Here is a 20,354-nt window from a genome sequence, read left to right on the forward strand (position 1 = left end):
TTACCTCCTTGCAGCACACCTTTCTCACAAGTCTGGAAAGGTGAGAAACTCCCGTTCTCCACTGACAAGAAGACTTACCTCCTCATCTCCATGTACTGCTGCGGCATAGATGTGGTATTAGAAATGTATTCCAGACCTGCAGGGGTGACCCTCACATGCTACTACAGGTTTCTGTCACCTGCTTGCTTTTCTGGTAGTTAAGGGCGCTGACACAGAAGGATGTCTAAGCAGCACTCCCCACTCACTACTTAAAGAGGCTTTTGACCTCTGCTAAACCCCCAGCCTTCTATTAGGGGGGCACTGCTTGATGGAGTCTGCTCAGACAGTCCCCTCTTTCCTAGGTAAGAAGCGTCTGTGCAAACCATCTGAATTAAGACTTAAGGTAATGCATTTCATTGATAAATCTTGTCTCCCGACTGCTGCAAGCACCAGCCAGGATGAGAGAAAGGAAACACAGAGAAATGTGGCTAGTGAGGGTCTGCCGAAGCACAGAAGATCCGTGCTAATTCTAGCAATGACTGCCTCTCAAAAACTGACTCAAGTCTACTCTATAAACAAATGTGAGGATGTTCAAAGACACCAACGATACCAAAACCATTGCTGATTCAGCAAATGAAACATGCTGATCAACAAAGCAATATCCAGCACAACAGTAAAAGCAATAAAGACCAAACTACATATGATATAGTTAACTTTCATTTATTCTTCCAGCTGCTTGTCCAGTCTTTCCAGCAAGTTCACAAAAAGTCTAACTTTGAATCCAAAAGATTTGGTATTACTTCTAGCACAGTGGTTTACATATGCAGATGAGTAAAGGCTTGACTGTAAGTTTGCACTTTAAGGACCTTTGGAAAATCACGCATTAATGGGGCTGAGTAACTAGAGACATACTGCATACTTTCAATCACAATTATAACAGAGAAAAATTCAGGCTTTTTGATATGTTTGTAACATTGCTATTTTTCTCCTGCGTTTTGTAGTTCTCGTAAAGCAAAGAAACTAGCCTAGGTCTGACTGCTCCTTTCAACCGCATATATCACCTAGTAGGAAAGAGCACTGGAGGTCTCTTGCCATTAAACTGGCCACAATAGATAGTATCATAAAACAGGAGATGACAGAAATAACTCCAGTGTACTAGACTACAACTTTTGTGGCTAAGCTAAATGCCTTCAACAAACACTTGATTTGATATAAATTATTGAAATTTACTCTTTTTTTCCGATGTAGTATTTATATGGTAATCATCCTTCTGGAGAGATTTCATTTATTTTTTGTCTTTCCTTCCAATACCCCATTTGTAGTGCTAACACCACCAATATATCCTTCTGAGAACTATCACGAAGGGCTCCATAAAGTACTCTGCAGGTCAAAGAGTGCAGGGTGGTTTTGAAATAAAGACAATGTTCATTAAGTGTAAGAAAAATGCCTTTTCTTCTGATCTAAAAATCGATAGGCTTGCAGACTTTCTCTCAAACACAAACAGTTTAGTTTCTAAACTTCTCTAGCTTTTTCTTAAAAAAAAAAAAAAATGCTACCAGTTGTAGCATGATGCAAAATTAGACTGAAATCATAGGTTCATTTCCATATAAGCTAGTGAAAAGTTGGTGAAACTATTGAATTCAACATAAAGGAATTGTTGATTTAGGCTTTTTATATCCTCAGTGTCTTTTCTTACATGGCTTCTAAACCTCTTTAATATTTTTTTTTGTTTTAATTTTATTAAAATTTATTTTAATAATAAAGCAGTCAGTCTAAAATTACTAGAACTGAGGTGAAGGATGCATTTTTTGTTGAAAACGGATATTGACTCTGAAAAGTGGACCGCTTTTTGAAATGTTTTGCAATTGCTAGCCTTTGAATCACGGTAACTTCTGAATAGACAAAAAAATATGTTGGTGCCACTTGGACAGTCAGGTATATAAAGCAAACACAGTGTTCATGGGGCAACCACTACACCACTGAGTAAAACACAAGGTTATAAAATGCAAGATCCCAGGAATCTACTGATGTAACTTGAGGGTTTGGCTTTTACCTTCTGAAGATGGCTAGAGGTTGTTTCTATCAGATTTTGAACACTATGAGAGCAAATACTTTTCATCAGCCATCATCCTTCTCCCACCCCGTTCACAAGAGTTCGCTTATTCTTGAATATGCGTGTGTGGCTTTGACTTTACCTGAAGAAATGCAGATGCGAGACCATCCCGGTGTATTGCACAATGTGTGGTTTTTTAGCGATTTAAGGTTGTTCAGTTACAGTTTTGCTATTCACATAAAACCATTACCCTCCAAGTCTTGGTTTACAGGCAAAAGCCTCACACAATGCCTCCACAGAGGGAATTCAGGCTCAGACTTTTGGAGCTGTTTACAGCCCTCGCATAATGCAGTGAGAGTCAAAAGGGGGTGGGTCACAGAACAGAATATGCCCCCTACTTCGTATATTTGCAGTAAGGCTTCTGATTTTGTTTGCAGCTTAATTTCCAGCCAAGAACTTCAGTATTATACAGAAACCAAAATTTTGCTTACAAACTAGCTGAAAATACCTGTAGTTTCTAGAGGCAAATGATTTGCATAATTCTTAATTATTAAGCCTCACTGCTCAAAACTTATCTGCATTTCCTAGGTGGACATTTGCCTGGAAAGCACTACTTTTAAGGTCAAATAACAAGTTTTCGAAAGGGTAGGAGAATACTGCCTATCAAATAATTTGATGAGATTTCAGTGTGTAAATAGACAGTGGTGCTATAGTGAGTAATTTCAAATTAAATGTTTTCCAGTGCCACTGTATCATCTGCATACTATTAATTTAGTTCCTTTTATTTAGCAGAAGTAGGGCATATTTTCCATATGCCATTTATAAGCAACGTACACTGTTAATTTTATTCCTTACTGGAAAGTACCCTGTCTATTTACAATTTAATTTGGGAAGTGGCATTGTGACAGTTAGCCCCAACTGGTGTGCCTGACACAAGCATAAAAGAAAGGATGAATAGGTGGGATTTTGCATTTGGCATTTCAGAATTAGGGACGTAATGTTTCCAGTTAGATACACTTAAAAATTATTTCTGAGAAGACATGTTGAACTTAAGCATTACACTAAATACCTATAGCCCTACATTATTTCATCAGTTATTTTTCCAAGACATCATTCACTCCTTTGTTGAAAGTTTACTTCTTCGCAGTATTTATCTTGCTTGGAAAAATTACAGGTCTATGAAAGAGCTTTATTTTGTTATACTGATTTATATAACTAGTTCCTTGTACACTGGTACTAAAGAAGCAGAACTTTTTCGTAATGGTAACAGCAGTTCATTATAAAAACACCAAAATTGTACAACTGGAAATAAAAATAAAGCATAAAAGCATAGCATTTCATATAAGATAAGCTTTCAACTGAAATATTAAAAAAAACCCTCCAACACCCTGCCATATTAATATCAGACCAACCTGAAAGGCACTGAGAATTGAAGTGTGCAACTCATATCCATACCTGTGAGAGCAATAACCACAGTGAGACACAAACCTCCAAGGCAGAATATGGCACTGTACAGTCCATTAGGCATTCCTGGTACACACGGCAGTTTTATATTTTCTTAGGAAAAGCTGGCAATGTTAACTTAATATATAAATTACATCATATTTCCATGGAAAAAAAATAATCCAATTTACACCATCTGAAGACAAGGAAACAAGGCATAACATACAGGACACTGTTGACACAAGAAAATGTTATCACATCAAAACACGCCCTTTTAAATTTACTCCAGTGGATAATATAAAGGAATGGTGGTGGCAGAGGTAAAGGGACAGGATGAATATCAAATATTGAGTTTTAAGCATGCTAGTGAGGTCTTTGTTTGAGAAACCTGACAATACCTGAAGCTACCAAAATAATTTCAGAGGCAAGAAAGCACCTATATCAAGACAGTCCAACCATTTCCAGGCATTCTTCTTGTGGGCTGACACACGCAGACTGAAGAACCTGTCCAGTACCATCTTCGTGCCAGAGGCTGTCTAAAGCTTCCCGTTAGCAAATGCTGCCTCCTGGAACTGGGGGACAAATGTTTTGAAATATGCCCTAGTGAAAAACAGAAAATGCACGGTTAGGAAAGAGTAAATTTAGAATATGGTGTGTGCATGTATGTACCTAGGGTTTTAACAGAGAAGCATAATGTTACCATGCTCAGTCTGTTATTAGATCTCAAAAATGGGTAGTGTTCTTCTTACAAGTTTTTAGTATGCAGCAGACCCACACACTTCAGCTTTCTCGACCCAGCAGTACTACTTTCTTCAGCGTCCTCACCACTAATCTCTTAATGTGGTCAACATCAGTAACTTGACAGTGTCAGAAGAGCCTGATGGACTGTCCATATTTTATCCAACGCAAAGCTCCAGAGATAAACTGTATCATGCACTGGAAAATAAACCTTTGAATGGCTGTAGAAGTGAGAAACACTTAGATGAGCCACAAGTGTGGCTACGCCACTCCCTGCAGCATTTTATAACTGGGACTTTTTGATGCAGTTGATGTGTACCATGTTTCTGGGATAAAAAGTGGGCTTTCTTCCTCCATGTTGAAGAAAGCTTCACATATGGTATCAAAGATCTGAAGACAAACAAGTCATTGGAGCAGGAAAATTTTGAGACAAAGTCAGAATATGTGCAGGAGATAAGCTCTTTATCTGTCTCCTTACAGAAATCTTAATGCAACACAGAGTCACTGTCGATGGCAGTAGTTTATGTAAGACATAGTCAATAAATACTAATACTTTGGATGAACTGTAATTCCTTTTATTAGACTTTGAAAGAATATTATTCTATAAATTAAGATGTGCTTTGTATATTTTGGATCTTAGTCTATCTTCTTTACAAAGAGTCGAGTGACTCATAAATCTGTAAAATGAGTTGATCCTAAGTATCCAAAATTGAGCTGGAACTGTACCTTTGAGTTTATTGCACTGAAATACTCAACTGTGTACTAACCGTACTTTATGTCTCCCAATGATACCCTTTACTGCAAGTTATATTAGAAGCTGCTTCATCATTCTATCTTTGGTTTCTGCTTACTACTTTCGACACCGAACTTTCACTTTCTCTACTATTTTTTTTTAAAAAACATTGCTGTTCACATCACTGGACTTCATAAATTCCTATGCAAGAAGAACCTTCTCCTGTTCTCCCTACCAAAAAATAAACACATCTGAAGTGAGAATAACTGCAATTATGCTTATTACGTTACTGATTTCTCTGCTGGTATATCTCCCAAAGCAAAAATATGCTGATCATCTTCCCAATCATGATATGTGTTTCATAATTTGGGTAGAAGCTTCGGCAACCACCTGAACACCAGTCATACCTCCTCACATCTAGAAATGCTGCCAGATCACAAAAGAGAATGCTCTCCTCTCTTTGTGAAGTTGTACCTGGCAAATTAATTAACAGACAGCTGCAGGCAGCTTTTGTACAGAAGCTGTAAACACACACAAGATGCTGTCCAAAGGTTAAAAGAGCACGGGAAAGCAAAAGCATTTCTGGACTGAAGAGCTGAGCCCAGAAATGGAAAAGGACAACCAGCACACGCATTTATAGCATACACAGATTGTGCTGTGTATTTACAAAGCAGACTTTGATTTATAGAATCAAAGTCAGAAAGCAGCCCTCGTAATCATGCCCACAGAAGTGACTGTTCACCCTGGCACATAGGCATACATAAACCAGCCGAGAAGGTATGCCTGTCATCTGATCGTAACAGTCCAGTGCCGTTTGTATACTTGTGTTTTTATTGCATACCTCCGAAATTGTAGCCTCGGTATGTTCTGGTCAGCTCTACGTCATTTTGCTAACTCAAGGAATATCACTTGCACATTGTCAATGCCAGGATCTATCATTCTTATATTTCTCCTTGCATTATCTGTCCTAACATTTAATTACATTTCTTCTGCTTGCTTATTTTAAGTAGCTTCTTCCTTCCCCTTTGACAGTTTCTCTGCAGACTCTCTTCCATGCACATGCTCTTCTTACTGACTTGATAACTCTTACTTAAAACTTTCCTCTTCCTAAACTAAAAATTCTTAATCATTAAACGGGATATAAGCAGAAGCGTTTTCCCACATTTCCTTTCTTTTCCGAAACACCTCCTTTATAGCATTTCCGTGCTTTGTATTAAAACCATACCTACTGTGTTACATTTCAATGACTTCTATGCTAGGTAAATTCCAGAATGAAAGCTTCTGATACCACATACACCCTCCCACACCATCTTTATCTATACTTGCATCCTTTCTTTTCACTGATTCCTGCAGTAGTTTGTAGCCTTCGCTGCAAAACTAAATCTAACACCTCCCTATGTTCTGATCAGATGTACTGTTTCAAAGAGGATGTTATTTCACTGGTGGTTCATATGAACCTCTTGGCGATGTTCCATACACTACAAAAATGCCATTAGTACTTCATAATCTGTAAATGTCTACTTTTTTCTTTCCATACTTTAAAGTACATGCTTAAGTTTGCCCTTATCATCTGTGGTCTTGTCCAGACTGAAGCAAATGTAGTACCACATGTTTACCCAGGATATGTTCCTCTATTTCTGCCCCTCTCCCACACAGCCTAGGCATCTGAGATGAAAGAAATTTTGGAAAAAAAACATTTGGATAATTATGGTAATCACACACACAAAAAATAAATTACCCCCACCCCCCCAAACCAAACCAAACAAGACCCTGCAAAGAGATCTACAAGCACAATATACTTGATAGGACTGTATCAGCTACACCACATTCAATAGACTGAAGAGGAAAGACGGGGAAGTAGGAGAAAAGAGGTTAAACTGCTTCCATATTAACAAAACCTGCATTACAGGGAGGGAAAGGCAAGTGTTAGTGTATAAAAGTAATAAGACTTATTTTGAGTATGTATGAAGGAGCAGAACAGGCAGCAAAGACATTACTCATTATTAGAGCTTGCTGGAATTACTATTTTTTTTTAAATCACATGACTTCTGCAATGGAAAAGTACATTTCTACCCAGTTGCGTGCATTTCTGTGGAAATGCTACTGAGTTTTCATCAGGAAAAGGAGGAGAAGAATGAGGTACTTCAGTTTGGCTTGATCTGAGAAGAGATGTTCTGGTTTGTAGAACTGAGCCTAAACATTCAGTTTGATATTAACCTCCTTGTCTCAGAGATGATGCAGTTAGTCACACAGACAATGCCCTGGTACATCACAGGAGTCATAAGTACAAACATAACACCAGAAGTAGTCTTTTCAAAGGACATGCTCCATGAAAAACTATGGGATAAATCACAAAAATTTCTACTTCCAGGAGGCACTGTGCTACTGCTGGCAGATACATTATAGTGTCACGTTAATTGCATTATTTTTCACATATTCCAAGCAAATTTTTTTTCAGAACTTTTTGTTTCATCTGAACTTCGGGACAAAATCGTATGTTAAAATATTTGAATTTCCTGTGAAATGGAAATCCTGACATATTTTCTCCCCTGCAGAGATTACCAGTAAGGAAGAAAATAACATGCACCGATTACTGGCTGAGTATGTTTCATCTATCAACCAAATGGCATTGAGGTCAAAGTGTATATTTCCACACAAATAGGTCCATGGCATGGACATATAATTCACAACTGATTACATGAAACAACTTTAAAAGAATTATAGAATTGTCTGAAGGACAATACTCTGCTACAGCCTGGATGGTAAGGGCCTCTTTCACATGGAACACTATTTCTTTTACAAAGCTTTTAAATTGTAGAAATACTTATAATCCAGCATCCTGTACATACAGGCACAGAGAAACGGTGAATGTAAGCATTAACTTTGGAAAAAGTTAATTTCATTTCTCATACCCTATTCACATAAACCTATTCACACAAATTTAAACCCTCAATAACTTGGATCTGTGCTATACCACAGAATTCACATAAAAATATCTCAATTTTGTTTCAGACTCTTGGCCATATGATACTTTCAAGTATCTTCAAAGTGTTTTGAAATCATTATTTTATATCCACTAGATACATTTTTCAGCTCTGGAGAACTGTGATTTATAAAAACTCAGTGATTTGGGTACCTGTTGAATGACACTGAAGATGCAGAAAGCTAACCTGACCTGTGGTACCTCTAGGCTGTGTCATATGGCAGAAATCAGGTTTTGATGAAAGCTTTTTCTCCTTTCTGTGAAACACCGAGTTCCTTCTTCTGCTTTAATCTACCATGTTCTTGGTGGGTCTGTGCCACACTGACCTTACACCAAGCTCAGAAGAACTGCACAAAATGCTCCTTCAAGTACAAGAGAAACTGGTTTGTACGAAGTCTGTAGATCCTCTGTACGTGAGTGTTGAGCACAATGGCTCTGCATCTCTCTCATAATGGTTTAGATCTTTGCTTAAACAGTGTTTAAAGAATTGCTTTCTTTTCAGCTTAGAGTGGGTGCCAATCTTCATACTCATACAGGCACGTCTAACTCTTTGTTGAGTGTCTTACTGTAAGAATCTATTGTTTTTTGTCTATTTGTTTTTGTTGTCTCAAATGGTCATTTTCCAAGTTCAAGGTAGGAAGTTAACAGGGTTTCTATGGAATTTTTTCTTCAGCACTCTGGAAATCAACACATTTTGCTGTAGTTAACCACTATATACACTTGATAAGGTACATTGAATTTCAGGTGCTACACTCAAGGACATCTGCTGAGAGCAAAGCACTTATCTTCCCTTCACCTTATTATCCAGTGGAAAGAAAGTCTTGCTATTGTAAATAGTAAGTATCTAAAAGAAGTCAGAATTGTATCACTCATCATTTACACATTTTCTAGTGATATAAAACACTGACTGTGGCAAAAGGTCTCCAGAAGCCCATACATGTCTAAATCCTAGGCTGTGGGTTTGCAGTTCTTAAACCATACTTGACTAAGAATTCACATGCTTTTGTGAAATTTCATTCTAATTGCAATGTTTTTTTTCCCCAATAACTCAGTGCCGGCTTTTCAAAATGTAGTTGGTAGAAAATCTGCATTGACTATTTGATAATACCTTTTGCCTTCAGATTCCTAAGCTGAAAAATCTGCAAAGATTTTAAATTATGTGGCCATAACCTCCCATCAAACAACACTTCACATATATTTATGGTACAAGCATTCTAATGCTGCAGTGCACTTGCTTTCTGCTATTGCTTTTGCTTGACAGGTGGTATAGCCAGCTACACAATGGTGTTCTAGCTACCACGCATTGTGTAATAAAGTTAGAAGAGTTGTCTAGATGTTTCGATTTCTCTTAAAATCTTCCTGTGGGAAATTTGGAGCAGAACATATTGATTCAAACCCTCTGAGGAGAAAAACACACAAAATGCCGTACCAATGAGATTTCTGCTTTTTCTGTCTGGGACAAGGACATTCATCATGCGATGATGAATCATCTTCCTAAGTCATTCACAAAATAGATTCCCCTTAAATTCCTCAGTTCAAGAGTCCAAGCCTTTCAGCCCGCTGATCTCAAATTCTTCCACGCTAGCTCTCTTCGCACTCACCTGTTTTAGGTGTTTTCAGCTCAACAGGTGGGAGTTTCAAGTGCCTTTTCCGTCAAGAGACAATTTGAGGAAAAGGAAGGGGATGCAGTAATCCTGGTGGTCCACATGAAGTACTGACTTAGCTGTACAGTAACATGTCTACTACTAGCACAACATATTCTGTCTTTGCATATTATTTACTGGCAAGTAAATGCTCTTGAGCCAAGATCTTGATCTTTTCACAAAGACACATGGGCTGCCATTACTGTCTTTCACCATATGAGGCACACGTATTGTGTTCGTTCTCATCTGAAGACAGACTCAGGTTATTGTACTTGGATTTTTTTTCCTACTATTGGCTTTGAGCGCAAGCTTTATTCTTGAATACTACCCAGTATTTCAATGCATTCTTGTAAAATGTTTTGGTATCTAATGTGACTATGGCTTAATTCTGAAAATATTAGGCTCTAATTATAGAGCAACCTTAGTGTAATCAAAATCATAGAGGCTAGTACATTTGATGAATACACCCCTTCCCTTCTGCTCTCGGGAAGCCTTACAGGAAGATGTGGGGTTCTTTTCCTCAGCCTTTTCAAGCTAATAGATCTGACTTGGGCAGGCACTCTTGCAGTCATGGGGATCTCCAAGTAGTTCTATGTAACCCTTCCAACTCTTATGGAGTAGGGTCTGTAGGTAGGACACCCTCCTCCTCAGCAGTCCTCTGTTGTCCGAATTGTCCAGCAGGTTAACAGTGAGTTTGTTTGAATATTCTGCAAATGCTATTATTTACCCTGGGACTGAGGTGAGGCCTGAATTATATCCCTTTCAGCCATATTAGACACAGCTGAGAATCCCAGGCATTTGCCCCAGCTGCTGTCCATTTCTTTTAGAGTTGCAGCTCTAGGATTTGCATCACTTCACATCCCATATTCCTTTCCTTCTGCACCCTAAAGGAACTGCTGCAAGACATCTACAAGTTTCTTCAAATCCACAGAATCCTGACAGAAAAAAATCCGGTCCACAGACGACTGATCTTCATAAATTAGCTAGAATAGCAATGTTCTCCCCTTTTCCAATTAAATCAGGTGAAAACAGGAATTAAGAAGGGCGTAGGTCAGAGTAAAGGACAGCCTGAGGCTTCTTGAGGTCTTTGACCTATGCCTCCCAGACTAGTATTATTATGCTGACACTTTGCAATAAAATCTTGTTATATAAATTATTTCAACAGCATAGCCATGTTAGAATTATAAAAGAGCTTCTCCAGGCTTTATCAATGTCACCTGATTATGCACTTTTTGAAGTACAAAGTATTTTTGCACAGAGCATACATACAAACGTAGAGCACTTTTGTATTTTTACGTTCCTGTTGCAACTTGTTTTGACACAGTGAAAGCTTGTTTTGAAAATAATGAACACCTACAACAATCCCTTTTGGGTGCCAGACAAGAGGATTTGTCCTCCCGTGACTGTACAGGCACAGCCAGCTGGTTTGCTTTATGGAACCCCTAATAATTCATCTCCTGTGTAGAAGAGATTTACTGTAACTCTCCAAACTCTCTAGGATTCACTGTTTATGACAGAACAAAATCAAAGATGCCAACCTTTCTTTTTTTTATATATAATTGTTTTCTTTTAATATTCCATTTGTCAGGAGCTATCTAATTCAAGACTATCAATACTAATTAACAAAAGGAACTTACATATATAAATTGTTACATTAACTTCAGTAGTGGGTATGCATTTTAGGTCATATTCCATATGAGTGCTCACTAGGTCCTTAACAGGTGGTTATACCCTCCTCCTGCATCTCTATACCTTGCACTCAGCAAGGGCTGAATGCAGAAGTGTGGTAGCCTGCTGAAAGCCCATTCTTTTAACGGGCCTCATGCCAACGTTTGAGGCATAGGTTTTTCCTTGTAAACTCAAGATGCAAGACATATAAACCTCTTTGCTATTTTTACTACATATAATGCATTAAAACCATATTTCCATCGGGTGAACCATGTTGTCTGTTTATTCACAGGCACTTCCACAGCATTCCTCACCAGGCTAAAGATACACGATCACTCACGGCAGAGCAGAATAACCCAGCCTCCTGCTTTGGGATAAGTATGGGCTAACAGGAGATTAATTCTGTGCTAGACATTTTACGACACCTCTATTAGGAGAAAATAGTTGTTAAAACAAATTACCATTCTCTCCAGATCTAAGATACTACAACGACTGAAGTGACAAATCGTTCTCAGCACTCCACCCTTTGGTTGCGCAGCCAGAATCAGGCTGTAGCAGGCGGGCCGGCGACACGGCCGGGCGCCAAGTGGCAAAGGCTCAGGAGCTAATGAAAATCAGGACTATTATGGCATGGGTTAGGCACTGGAGAGGTAGCAGCGTTTCTAAACCACTGTTCAAATCCAAACATCACTAAAACTTACCCAAGCACAGCAGCAGGACAATAAAGGTACCTTCCAGGATTTCTGTATCGCTTCAAATATATGTAACAATACTTGGCACATATTCATGTTTCTAAACTAAACTTCTTGATGGCATGCTCTTTGGGATGTGGTTTATAATTTCCTTACTAGGCAGTTTTATCTATAGCAAATATTTTGCTTTTACGTGAAACACAATGTCTACACAGTTTTCCATTTTATACATCTCCAAAACGGGCGATGCCAAGCAAACATCTGAAGTGTTTATACAACAGCAACGCAATGGTTCTTAAATTACTGCTACTGTAACTGGCTAAACACACAAATGTAGAAAGGAGTCAGTGCACAATGCCATTATGCTGCTAGCAATTTTTTTTTTCCTGGGTGCCAAACGAATTCATCACATAATCTCTCTTCCGCTTCTAATATTTCTCTCTCTCTACCTCCTGTTGCTGCAATTTACCTACAAGGAGTGTAGTAAGCTTCCTATGCCCACTTCTACCTGCCAGTTTACAACAAGGCACTGACTGTGCAGCCAGGCCAATAGACAGAACAGTAATCAAGCACCAGGAGAGCTGGAGGTCTGCAGTGGGCAGCCATCAAAATGCAAGTCTTTTAAGAAATACTGTTGCCTTCAGCTCGGTTCAAAATATTACATGACTGAAAGTCATCTCTAGAATTACAAACCAAACCAAACATGTGCTACCAAAACCATAACAGGAAACAGAAGTAGTACAACTAGTGAAACTAAGTACACATCCGAAGTTTAAACACTGAAATTCACTCATGTCCAAAAGCTGTTTTCTGTATTTTATTAACATTGTCTTTTTCTTCTGTTAGTTCTTGTTGGCGTTATTACCATTTCAGATTCAAGTCACACAGAAAGGTACAAGAAATGGTTATATTTAGACATGTTTTTCAATGGTTTGCTGATGGCATAAGTAACAGGTGGCTTTATTCCACATGAAGCAAACAGAAATAAAACCTAACATTTTCATTTGGTTATACATTTGTGTGCCTGTTCCAAAAAACTTTGATATTGATTGATTTTATAAATAAAGTCAAGAATTCAACATAGTTCTGCCGTAAAAGTTAAGACAACTTTGGTGCCCAATTTACCATAAACAAAAATGAATCTTGACAATCTGTTCAAATCACAAAACTCCCATAAATACAACAACCAGACTAAAGGCAAAATACAGAGATCTAGGGAACTGCTGCAGAGCCAGGACTATAGATCATTATGTAGGCTGGCAATTAATGTTTATTTTAAAGTGGCAGCACAAGTAGCATCATCACTCTGCAAAAGATGGTAACTTTGGTTCCAAGAATATATGTGCTCCCAAACATACAGGCCTTTGCTGACAATTACAGATAAAAATTACAGCTACTGGACATAATCAGGGCATACAGACCAAGGCCAGGAACTATGCAAGCAGTTTTTCAGAATCATCTGGAAATTAAGATTCTGGGATTTATCCTCTCACAGGTTTCTGATACAGATATTTGGAAGTTTACAAAGGTGTATATTGCACAGACACAGCGGCTCTAAGGGTCCCAAAGCATACAAAGCAAAATGAACCTCTCATTTTGAAACAGTTTTATCGATGCTTTCTGCTTGCCAGTTCAAGAGATAAACACTTCACTTCCTTCACCTTCTCCACAATGTACAGAAATAGACTTGCTTCAGTCAGATGAAGGCTTGTGGTCTTAGATCATAGCGAATTTTGCTTCTGCTTTCTTAACTTCCATTTTCCCCCCGGGTATTACTCAGTGCTGGGGTAGCGGGTGTTAGCGAAGGGGGCACTGGAATATCCCTGTCACAGCATGGTCACTCCACTTCCTTACCAGTGGATCATGAGAATGATATTCCAAGGTCATCACGGAAAAATTCAATCTTCATACAGTCTTTTTTAAATACAGTGCTAATTCGGAGGAAATTTCCAGTCCTATGAGGTACAGTGCAACAAGCCTGCTCTATTTTTCCTATTTGCTCAAGTGCCATAGCCATATTTTTCCACTCCAGGTAAAGGTTAACTTCTTAAAGAGATACTGTTTATTCAAGACACTTAGTACTTCCTCCCACCTAGGCTACGTAAGTGCATGCTCAACTCTGCTGTTGGAGAGCAATTATCTAGCAAATTATTTCATAGATTTGAAGGAGAGAGTCAATGCCAGACAAGATGCAACTAGGAATCTCAGAATTCTAAGTATAAAAGGCAGGGTGAAGAATGAGATGAAATAAGGAGGGGGGGAAAGGAGAGATGATATAAGTAGGAGAAAGCAGAGAAGACTGGGCAAAACCGCATTGAGGAGTGAGGCTTGTAAGGAAAGAACAAGTGTAGAGACTTAAGAAGAGAGGAGATCACAGAAGTAATAATAGAATTTGAATGATCTTTAAGAGATTATTGAATTCCTTAATTGTACTTCAGAGGCAGAAATGAAGGGTTATACCACAGATGCATCCATAACAAGTCTGACAACCAGCATCCCTGAAAACAAAGTTTGCTTGCAGGTGGAAGTACTGATTTCATCATGCCATCCGCTTTGCTTTGCCAGATTGCTTATCAACCGGGGCCGAAGGCAACATACCAAAACATAAAAGAAACCTCCTTGGATATTCATTAGGACAAACCAGTCAGAAGGAAAGGGATGAGATGCCACACATCTGTGATTATATAAAACATATTAAATAAGTTATTTCTCATTGCTATTTAAAAGATATATGCTTGCTATTAGAAGTAAGAGGATATTCTTAAAAGGTCAGACACCTCTCCAAATGGGGAAAGCAGACAGAAACAAACCTTAACACTTACAGGTAAAAGCAGAGAAAGCAGATAAAAAATTATTTTGAGGAACAAATCAGCTGTGGTCCTCCAAACTAAAACTTCTCAAACAGTATAAGAGCCAGTCAGAAAGTGAAAAGAACGCGCAGAAGAAAAAAAGTCACAAGGAATAAATGGAAATCCGAGTTCACTGTGGAGGTGCTTAAGGAGGCTGCCATAGCAGAACCCTGCTTTCCGAGGGATGTATCGAAAGATCTGACTCAACTGTCAGCCAAAAAGGTAACTAACAAATCAACAAAACACATATAAGCAAATTAGCAGGCCCAGATTATGTTCACACCTGAGTGCCAGAGAAACTCAAGTGTGAGAAAGTTAAACTCTTAAACAGCTTGTAACCTCCTGCTTAAACAGCTTGGTACCAGAGAAGTGTGATGTCAGTTAAAATAAGGTCTGGGAGGAGGGAACTGTGGACCAGTAAATCTCAGGTCTGTACTTTACAAATTAATAGAGACTGTTGTAAGAAACCATAAATTTATAAAAAGCCCAGAAATAGTGGATTTGAGTAATTATGATATATTAGGTAGGAACCAAGCTTATGCTTCATAAATCTCTTATTTTCTTAAGGTACCGAAAACATGTGGACAAGAAAGATTCAAGTGACACACACTGCTCGACCTTTCTACAGGCACTTGGGAAGGTTTTTCAAAGGCTTTTAAAAAAATGAATTACCACAGCAGGAGAAAAGATCCATGAGTGGATAAATGGCAGGTCAAGATAAGGAAAAAAAAAAAAAAAAGATAGGAATGAATGATGAGTGCTATTAGGGTGGAGTCACCTGAGAACTGCACATAAATGGGTGTTTTGACCTGTGTTGTTCAACATACTCCTACACGAACTACAAAAGTGAGCAAAAGAAGATGGCAAAGATGCTAATGCTAACAATTTAGTCAGGGAAGGAAAGATGAGGCACAATTATGAGGAACTACAGATGGTTCTTACAGCACTGAGAGACTGGGAGATAACATACCAGGTGAAAAGTCAGTATTGACAAAAGTGAAGGGCAGATATGTGAGGAAAAATACTTAATTTTACATACAAAAACCCCACAGGCTCTGAGAAACAGATAGTAAGGAGATCTTGAGGCTAAAATGTCAGTGTAACCTTCCGTTGTAAGCAGAAAACCAAAGCAGATGTTATTAGAACTGGAATAAAGAGAAAACCAGACAATATCACCACGTCACCATATAAATGCATGTTGAATGTACCATAAGTAAACATGCAGTTCCCTGTCTCGGAAAGAATATGACAAAAATAGTAAAGGGATAAACAAGCAGGACAAAGGCGATGAGAAACACGGAAAAGTTTTGTAGAAGGAATAAGTGAGCAGAGCAGGAGAGAAAAGATGAACAGAAGAGATGTGAAAAGGTTCATAAAATCAAAGTTTGTGGAGGGGATCAGTGGATTATTTATTCACTGCCTCTTTTCATACAAGAGCTAGAAGGAAACAACTGGAGCTGGTAGGAGGTAGGAATGCAGAAAGCCAACAAAGCTGCACACCACACATTATCTGTGCAATCCATTGCCACAGAATTTTGTGATGTTATGATGTGGGTTCAAAAAGCAATCAAACAGAAGGAAGAGGGTAGAACATGCCAGGAAAATATGACTACATGCTCTGCCATGCTCCTCCACAGGCACTGGCTACTGCCTGTAGATAGAGACGTGATGGGGGGCTAAATGAATGTTGAATTTGACTAGTATGACCGTTCTTTGTGTTTAACAGAGCAATTATAAATACTACCCAAAAGACAAGACCATGGAACTCACCTACTACTTTTACCTAGCTGTTTGTTTTGTAACTGATCAAGCAACAGTATTTATCTGGGCTATTAAACCACAGCTCCTTCCAAAACCACATTTCTCTCTACCCTTTTCTGTCAAGCAAGTGAGGAAATTTCTTTGCATCAGCTCCTAACTGTAATTCCATGCTCTAATATAGATCTAGCAGCTTTTAAACATATAACGGAGTTCTCTAGCCAAGCCAAATCAGACGGTTTGTCATACTATTTCCAGAACGCCACCTAACCCTGGTTATCTAGGAACCACCTATGTTAAATTCTAGCCTTTAATTCCTACAAAGCAGTTGTCTTCCAGCAAAGTGTTATTATAATCCACTTCTACCAAGCCAACTCCTCCAATCTCTTCTTTGCAATTCTCTTGTCAAAATATGAGAAACTTTTTCTCAGGAAGATTTACTACATATCAAAACTCATATATGTACAGTTCACACATATACATAATGTCTATATAAAACCACAGAAAAACTAGTTGCCTTCCTATAACAACTATACTCCTCATCTTTAAAATAGTTGTTTTTCTTTTCCCACAGCCAAAGCTTTAATGAGAAGTGACCAGAAACAAATACCCAGGCCCTTCTGTCTTGGCTGAAATCCACATAATGCATGACAGCACTGAAGATCCCTGGCAGGCACCTGTCAGAAACTAACATACCATAACTTAAGAGTCAGACTTAATTATCCAAGGAGACATTTAAAGAAAAGTACATGAAAAATACGAGTCAAGAAGTGCAACTATCATGTGTATGCACTGTACTCTGTAGTGTATGCAGAGGAACAATGTAAAAATAAAATAACATTCTAGGAAAATTCTAATTAAAAGTTGTATCTACTGTGCTTATTATATCTTACAATCAAAATAATTTTGTTACTAAGGTTTGCTGGCAAGTTAACTGCAGAACATGCTACAAGGATAAATGTAATCATTAAGTATTTTAAAACCATATTTTTTCCATTCGCCTTTCTACTTTTCCACATATAATTCTGATCAGCTGACACTCCCACAGAAAATCAGAGTTTTGATTTAATGACCTATAAAATCAAATTAACTTCTTCGTAAGCTTCAGACGGCCCGGTCGCCACATCTCTTCTCACTATAGCTGCCACAGCCTATTGGCCCTTTTGTGTTCTGAAAAAGGGCCCAACAGTAGCAATAAAATGTCAGCTTTACTCTATTTCAGCAAAGGCAATCACTTTTATTCCATTGCTGATGTGAGACTATTGAAAACCAAAGAGTTCAACAAACAACCCAGCTCAGCACCTCACCCCTCATTTGTACCTACCCTGATGCTCTTCTCCAGAAAGAATCCTCTGAGCCTTGCAAATGTTCACACACACGCGCTTAGGGAAGGGTGATGTCCCTATTTTTTCTGCTTCTGTTCCCTATTCTCATTGTTCTAAATTTCTTTTTAAGTTTAAGGTAACGTGTGACAGAGCCAAAGACAAAAAAAGCTTTGTGAGGAGAGTATATATAAATGCAAACAAGCTAGTTTTTGGAAATCTACATGCAAACACAATTTGTTACTTTTTATGAATAAGAAGGGAAAATACTGAAATACAAACCAAATAACAACAAATGGTTTATTACCTTAATTACACTTCTTAAGGAGAGAAGATTATAAGAAAGGTGCAATGTTTACGGGTAAACTTTACAGCAAGATTCAAGGTAGCACAGGAGAAAACAAAGGTTTCATGGAAACAGAGAAACTTGTTACTTTAAAAGAATCCAAAATGTAATAATAGATATTCTGTTTTAAATGTGAAAGAATTATGACTTTATAATACAAAATGGATGAGTTGAAAAACTGGTCAGTGTCAAAATAATAATATTAAAAAACCCCCAAACAAAACGTTAGGGCAGTCAAAATTTACTGAATACAAGAGCAAGTCTTGACATATTACAACTGAGTTTGTCTAAAGAGCAACACAATTGTCCCCTTTTTTCCAAATATCCTTTTATTAGACCAAAAAATGCACTTCCTCTCCTTACCAGGGAACAGAAACTTAGAGCAACCATTCTGGCCAAATAGCAGCTAGCATCTTCACATGACACACAACTTCTAATTTGATGATACTCAAGGAAAAGGTATCGCTGAGGCTGAAAATGCTACGGCCCAGTGCACCAGCCTGACACTTTCTAATCACCGCAGGCTTGTGCTGAGCACAAAGCGTACTGCAGCCACACTGGTGATAGGTATGTAGCTCACACAAGATGCGTCTGCGTATGATCTTAAGCTGCACTTGACCTTATGGCAGAGCAACAGCCAATATATAGTTGAGAGCACTTGAGCCCTTTTAAGCTTTCACCCTCACAGAGCCCTGAGGGATATGTAAAATTAACACCACATTCATCAGCAAACACCAGTGAATGGCCAGGGACGACACTGTTATTCGGAAACCAGTCTTATCAGCCACCTCGAAAGGAAGAATATGAACCCTTGGAACAACTTTTTACTGTGGTACCAGTTTTCCCTCCTCCTGTTATTTTTAATGACGAGTAGGTGGATCTATGTAGGATAAAAGAGTAAACTGAGTCTTGACTTGCTTTCCCTGAAGTATATAACCTAAGTCTACCTAGCAGCACTGGGTCAGACAGAAATGGGGCCAGAGTGCATCTAAGAACTGAACTGAATTTGTATAAACAAACAAGCTTTATTTACAGTATCCCAGGCTGAGAGTCTGCATGTTCTTTAAAGACTCCATTTATGTACACTTGAATGCCTATTTAAGCAAAAAACAAGAGAGCTTTCCCATGGAAACCGCACAGAGATGTTTTACTTCACACGTACACCACAAACAAGGCTGCTAACTTTCCATAATTTGCTGTATTTTCTTAGGCTTGCTATTGTATTTTAGGACCAAATCTTTCAGAGAAGCTGCTTACGCAGGAGGCCACAGACATATAAATAAACGACCTAAGAGAGGCAAAGCCTGGGATGTGAACTGAGAGGAAACAGCATCTCGGCAGCTTGTAAGAAAATGCTAATATTTTTGGTTTCCCTGTTTCTAGCTGGATGAACAGGTTAAAATTTTGTGTTTAGTTGAGAAACAAACAATCTGGAGGCATTTGGAATCACATTATTTAATGGGGACTTGATTCGTCCCTTAGAATTAAATCAAGCCAGAGGGCAAACCCTGGGCTAAGACAATAGCAAGCTTCAGTTACCAGATGCTATCTCTCAGTGAGGAATCTACCTCAGTGGGCCTCAAAGGAGCCAGGTGATTTAAAAAAATGCTTAAAAGGACACAGACAAAGAGAAACTCGATTTTGTGGACTTTATCAGACAGGCATAAATTGGTCCAGTTACTTCAGCAAGAACACGAGCGGTTTTTCTCTGTGAATGAAAAAGATCCTGCTAAACTGATACTCTGATTTGAAAATTTGCCTTTTAGATTTAGGTGCTATGTGTCTAAGTGTGAGTGCATACAATCTACTTCTGTATGTATGTATTTTAGGGGATTAATTTTGCTCCTGCTTATAGTTACTACTGATTGCCTCAAGGCTACAGCAAAGGGTTAAGTCCTAACTTCAAAAGAGATGCCTACTTCTGCTGGGGGCCACAAAGATAAGCAAGGATACCAAGACTTTCAAGTTTAGCCCCTGACTTGAAGGAATTAGATGGGCTCACCTGTTGGAAAAAAACGAAAAAAAACCCCACCCCACAACCCTGGGAGAAACCTGGGCACAGAATCAAAGTCCCTTTGGCATGAACTTACAACAGCTCTGCCCATGAATAAGCAGGCTGTGTTGAGCTGCTGAAAACAGAGGCAAGG

The 20,354-nt window shown here is 38.5% G+C and overlaps 1 protein-coding gene across 3 annotated transcripts in view; it reads right to left on the bottom strand.

Moving 5' to 3' along the window:
- Positions 1 to 1,521: 1,521 nt before the first annotated feature.
- Positions 1,522 to 20,354, bottom strand: part of BABAM2 (BRISC and BRCA1 A complex member 2) — a 170,254-nt gene continuing 151,421 nt past the window's right edge. For all 3 annotated transcript variants that reach the window (XM_056357722.1, XM_056357721.1, XM_056357720.1), the window contains one exon: positions 1,522 to 4,075. In XM_056357722.1, the coding sequence (XP_056213697.1) occupies positions 4,012 to 4,075 (64 nt within the window). In that variant the 3' untranslated portion in view covers positions 1,522 to 4,011. The remainder of the gene's footprint in view (positions 4,076 to 20,354) is intronic.

Source organism: Falco biarmicus, chromosome 12 (genome assembly GCF_023638135.1).
Source record: "Falco biarmicus isolate bFalBia1 chromosome 12, bFalBia1.pri, whole genome shotgun sequence".
Classification (NCBI taxonomy): Eukaryota; Metazoa; Chordata; class Aves; order Falconiformes; family Falconidae; genus Falco; species Falco biarmicus.